The 6,035-nt window shown below is 43.5% G+C and overlaps 1 protein-coding gene across 1 annotated transcript in view; it reads left to right on the top strand.

Moving 5' to 3' along the window:
- Nucleotides 1-6,035, top strand: part of CNTNAP1 (contactin associated protein 1) — a 93,623-nt gene extending 87,588 nt beyond the window's left edge. The window contains exon 24 of the mRNA XM_018567787.1: nt 5,496-6,035. Within this exon, the coding sequence (XP_018423289.1) occupies nt 5,496-5,689 (194 nt within the window). The 3' untranslated portion in view covers nt 5,690-6,035. The remainder of the gene's footprint in view (nt 1-5,495) is intronic.

Raw genomic sequence — 6,035 nt, 5'->3', positions numbered from 1 at the left:
ACGTACGTGATAATACACATAGTTCAACCGATAATATACCACAATGGTTGACGGAAAGCGGAAAAGAACATAAACTTAAAATGCTCAATGCAAATAAAGCAGTTGGACCAGATAACCTTCACCCCAAGGTACTTAAGGAATTAAGCCAGGTTATAACAAGACCATTATTCCTAATTTTTAAGGAATCCTTAGTGACTGGTAGGGTACCATGTGATTGGCGGAGGGCTACGGTAGTTCCAATATTCAAAAAGGGGGCTAGATGCCAACCAGGGAACTATAGGCCGGTCAGTCTAACATCGGTAGTTTGTAAACTGTTAGAAGGTATAATTAAGGACTATTTGGTAAAATTTGTTAAGGATAAGGGCATAGTTAATGACAATCAGCATGGGTTCAGGAAAGACCGTTCCTGCCTGACTAACTTGCTAACTTTTTATGAGGGGGTAAGCAGAGATATGGATGGAGGGAAGCCGGTAGATGTGGTATACCTGGATTTCTCAAAGGCATTTGATACGGTACCACACAAGCGCTTGCTTCACAAGCTGAGGGCTATGGGCATAGATGAGGTGGTGTGTACGTGGATAGAGAACTGGCTACGGGAACGTGTCCAGAGAGTATCTGTAAATGGCACCTTTTCAGACTGGGCTAGTGTAATGAGCGGTGTGCCTCAAGGATCTGTGCTGGGTCCGATACTGTTCAACCTATTCATTAATGACATCGGGGAGGGAATAAATAGCCATGTTTCCGTGTTTGACGATACAAAAATTGGGAGGGTACTTGAAACGGATCGTGACAATATAACATTGCAGGAGGACCTGGATAAAATAGGGGAGTGGGCAATACTATGGCAGATGAGGTTTAATGTCGATAAATGCAAAGTAATGTACTTTGGACATAAAAATAAACAAATAGGCTACATGGTATATGGTATGCCGCTAGGGAAGTCAGAAATAGAAAAAGATTTGGGGGTCATTGTAGACCACAAACTGAATGGTAGCTTGCAGTGCCAAGCTGCGGTAAACAAAGCTAGCAGGGTCTTGTCCTGTATTAAGAAGGGGATGTATTGCAGGGACAAGTCTATAATTGTGCCTCTATATAGATCGTTGGTTCGGCCACATCTGGAGTACGCGGTCCAGTTTTGGTCGCCGGTACTGAGAAGGGATGTCCTTGAACTGGAGAGAGTCCAGCGGAGGGCAACAAAACTAATTAGGGGAATGGAGGACCAGAGCTATGAGACAAGGCTTCTGACCTTAAACATGTTTACGCTGGAATTAAGGAGATTAAGGGGGGATATGATTTTCATGTACAAGATGTTCAATGGTGACAGCAACATTGGCAACAAACTGTTTGAGATTAACTCCATTACAAAGACTAGAGGCCACCACCTAAAGTTGGTGGAGAAAAAATTCCAGCACAATGGGCGAAGAGGGTTCTTTACAGTAAGAGTGGTTAAGGTCTGGAACTCACTGCCATCGGCAGTGATTTCAGCCAAGAGTGTAGATTTGTTCAAGAAACGTTTGGACAATTTCTTGAGGGACCGTAATATCCAGGGATACCAGTATCCCTAAGAATGAGATGATGCGTGGACCTATATGGGTTGGACTTGATGGACGTATGTCTTTATTCAACCCCAAATACTATGTAACTATGTACCTATGAGGTGGTAGGCTCTTAGACTTCCAGCCTCTCTCCCCTTCTGCTCCTGCAGTCTAAGGTCTTATGAGTCATCGCATCCTGTACATCTTTAGGATCGCTGCAGCGGTGGAGGTGACAGGCTGGAGGGAGCGCTCGAGAGAGTATAACTGTTATTTTTTCACCTAGACACAAATAAGCATAGCAGTGTGGGGGTAGCCCCACTGCAATGGTTAGGAAACATTTTGCCCAGAGTTCTTCTTTAATTTTGGTAAATGAAAACTCAATTTTACCCTTGTAGTAAGAAAACCAGTCATGACTGGGCTTATGTCAGAAACTAAACATTCAGTCTTGCATTAAAACTCTGCAATATTAATTATAAAGACGTATATTTCCCCCTCATTAAGCATTTCTTACTTTGAGTCTGACCTATTTGGAGGTCTTAGGACACACAGACAGATGGTGCTCTGTTACCTGCCTAACCAAACACAATGTCACTTAGCTCATGAGTGCAGAACAGTGGTAAATAAGGTAGCTGTGTATTTGCTTACATTGTCTTATTATTTGTGCAAGTCATGCTATAGCTAGTAGTAGATATTCACATTTAACTACACTTGTTCTGAAATATAGAAGATCTGTTTGGAAGAAGCCTAATGTTACTCTATGGGTACTCTAAAAACAAGATGTGCATCTTGTTTTGCATCAAGGCAGAACCCCCCCCCAAAAAAAAACAAAAACAGAAAGTGTTCCGTTTTGGCGGACCTGTTTGTATGGAACGGAGGTAAGTGAATTTACACGGACATACACTATATTGCGAAAAAGTATTGGGACACATCTCCAAATCATTGGATTCAGGTGTTCCAATTACCTCCATGGCCACAGATGTATAAAATGTAGCACCTAGGCATGCAGACGCTTCTACAAACATTTGTGAAAGAATGGGTCACTCTCGGGAGCTCAGTGAATTCAAGCGTGCAATAAGTCCATCCATGACATTTCCTTGCAACTAAATATTCCACGGTCACCTGTTAGTGGAATTAAAACAAAGTGGAAGCAACTGGGAGCAACAGCAACTCAGCCACGTAGTGGTAGGCCACGTAAAATGACAGAGCGGGGTCAGCGCATGCTGAAGCACCCAGAGCGTAGAAGTCACCAACTATCTGCAGAGTCAATAGCTACAGACCTCCAAACTTTGTGTGGCCTTCAGATTGGCACAACAAAAGTGCGTAGAGAGCTTCATGGAATGGGTTTCCATGGCCGAGCAGCTGCATCCAAACCTTACATCACCAAGTGCAATTCAAAGCGTCGGATGCAGTGGTGTAAAGCACGCCGCCACTGGACTCTAGAGAAGAGGAGACATGTTCTCTGGAGTGACAAATCATGCTTCCCTGTCTGGCAATTCGATGGACGTGTCTGGGTTTGGCGGTTGACAGGATAACGGTACTTGCCTGACTGCATTGTGCCAAGTGTAAAGTTTGGTGGATTATTGTGTGGGGTTGTTTTTCAGGGGTTGAGCTTGGCCCCTTAGTTCCAGTGAAGGGAACTCTTAAGGCATCAGCATACCAATATATTTTGGACATTTTCATACTCCCAACTTTGTGGGAATAGTTTGGGGATGGCCCCTTCCTGTTCCAACATGAGTGTGCACCAGTGCACAAAGCAAGGTCCATAAAGACATGGATGAGCTAGATTGGGGTGGAGGAACTTGACCGGCCTGCACAGAGTCTTGACCTCAACCCGATAGAACAACTTTGGGATGAATTAGAGCGGAGAATGCGAGCCCGTCCTTCTCGTCCAACACCAGTACCTGACCTCACAAATGCGCTTCTAGAAGAATGGTCAAAAATTCCCATAGACACACTCCTAAACCTTGTGGACAGCCTTCCCAGAAGAGCTGAAGCTGTTATAGCTGCAAAGGGTGGGCCAACTCAGTATTGAACCCCTACAGACTAAGACTGGGATGCCATTAAAGTTCATGTACGTGTAAAGGCAGGTGTCCCAATACTTTTGGACCACAGACCTAACATGGGTCTATTTAGTTCCGTTTTTTCCTCCCATGCAAGATGGGGGGAAAAAACTGGACAGACACAAATTACACAAAAGTTGCATCCTTTCCGTACTGTTCTGATGAGCAGGGGATCTGTGTATGGATTCCTTGCTGATCGGATAGGAAATCACCTGTGTGATAGGGGTCTTTCTAGTTCTCAGTTTGGACTACATAATAATTTGTCTGATTGAGTAGTACAGCAAAAGACACCGGGCAGGGTTGACAACATGTTCCACATCAAATCTGTGTGCTGCAGCCCACAAAAGGACTTTGGAATGTAGTGCCTTTCTGGAGGATCTAAGTTTTTGGTACTTGCAAGGTCTGCAAGATAAAACATGTACATGTATTGCAGATATGTACTTTGCCTTGACATACACTTTAAGGAAAAGGGACATCCTTTCGAGGACAGGGAGGTTGTAAGAATCCTCCACCAACTGCGCATGCGCCAAGTGCGCAGTCCCGTAACGCACGGTTACGCACTCTTCAGCGCATGCGCAGACGAGGTCATCCAGCGGAACGGAAACGCGCCAAAGTGGCGCACAGGAAGTGACACATCACACTTATCACTTCCCCTATATAAACCCAGCCTGAGCACAATCATATTGCTGGATTATCTTCAGCTCCCTTCTGTTCCTGTACTTCTGTGATCTCCTGTTTGACTTGTGACCCGGATCTGCCGTGACGGCTGCTACGGGCTCTCGACCTTGGATTTGTTTATTGGATTTCTCTTCTGCCTAACCATTGTGTACCTCGATTGCCCGATTGGAATTGACCCCAGCTTGTTTACTTGGATTTCGGCTTGCCTACTCACACATACAGTCTCCACTCAGGTACGTGACAGAAGTTCACATGTTGGACAGAGTAGGCAACTTGTTTGCAAGAGTCCATCTACATAAAAACAGGAACAACCATCCCTAGCAGGGTTGGGGATCTTGAACACCATCACCAACAATTCTTGCTTTAGTTGTGTAACTCAAACATTGACACTTGGCTCCTACTACAGAGTATTATGGGATTCAATTATGTTATTAGAACAGAGAGGTTTCAGTTTCACACCTTACCATCCTGTTCTTGAACAGTCAATAATTACCTTGGCACATTCCATGGTAAATGAATTAGGGGACTCGGATACCTATGTGGCTATAAATTCGGGGGTATGTTCCTGACGCATTAGAACGTAGGAAGTTACTTGGATAAGAAGTAAAACATCTTCAGCATTACAGAGCAAGTCCAGTTACTACTACTAGCTATTTGTTTACATTGCTCCTACTTGCCTCATTATTTGATAGTTTTTCACACTCCGGAATTAGGAGACAGTGTGAGAGGTCTGGAATTTAAAAGGTAACAGTAGGTGACCTCTGACCCTAATGCGCAAGCTGGAATGCCAGGCTCAAATTAATTCTAAAAAGGGATGGATATAAATATTTGTATGTAAACCTGTTTATTATAACCACTGAACAGTTAATGTTCAGATGCGTGCATAAGTCCAGTTGTGACCCGTTCTGTTTAAGATTACTAATATAAACTCAGCTTCTTTGTAACGTTCAGGACATTTATAACAGCATTATGATTCTCACAGGAAAGGGTGTATTTTTAGAATGGACCCAGTTATCCAACATCTTGAATTTGTGTGATAGGATCATAGATAAAGTGGCCATCATCAAGTGGCCATAAAGGTGTACATCATCTAACCATGTAACCATGCGTACAAAGCTTTCAGCTTTCAGCTAGTGTTGTTTAGCATATGACATATGCATTGATAATATATATTACCAATAACAATTATACTTTACACCATATTTTTTCTTCTTCTACCCAGTCGTAGTGATCTTCTTGTTCCTCATTGGGATTGCGGCTCTATTTCTGGTTTACCATTATTTTCACCGATATAAAGGTTCTTATCTTACCAATGAACCCAAAGCTATAGACACTCCCAGTGCTTCAAAGTCTTCCTCGGCAAGAAAAGAGAAGCCCCTTCCTCAAATTGAGGAGGAAGGAGGGACGGCAGAATAGCCCTAGGCTGTGGGGGAGCAGCGTCCAGGAAGCAGCAGCCATCAGTTCAGGATGTCCAGGAACTAATGCCATGGGCACGTTGAGATACTCCTATTTGTTGGTCCAATGTGTTTTTGTGGACAGTGGTTGGGGGTGAACCACAGAATAACAAGAACAATGGACAATAATAGAGGTATCTTCAGCTGGATCAGTGAAGGAAGAGCAAGGTCTTTGTGGAGTAAGTATCCCATTCATCTTCAGCTTGTTATCTTATCCAACCAACCCTCCAAACTGCACAAGCAAGTGTTAGAATCTGCTTGTTCTACTTGTTGTTGTCTCTGTATTTCTAGTAAAGGATTTAATGATC

Source organism: Nanorana parkeri, unplaced genomic scaffold (genome assembly GCF_000935625.1).
Source record: "Nanorana parkeri isolate BGI_ZX_2015 unplaced genomic scaffold, ASM93562v1 scaffold1092, whole genome shotgun sequence".
Taxonomy (NCBI): Eukaryota; Metazoa; Chordata; class Amphibia; order Anura; family Dicroglossidae; genus Nanorana; species Nanorana parkeri.
The sequence above is the reverse complement of the archived record's forward strand: the minus strand, read 5'-3'. Positions and strand labels throughout refer to the sequence as shown.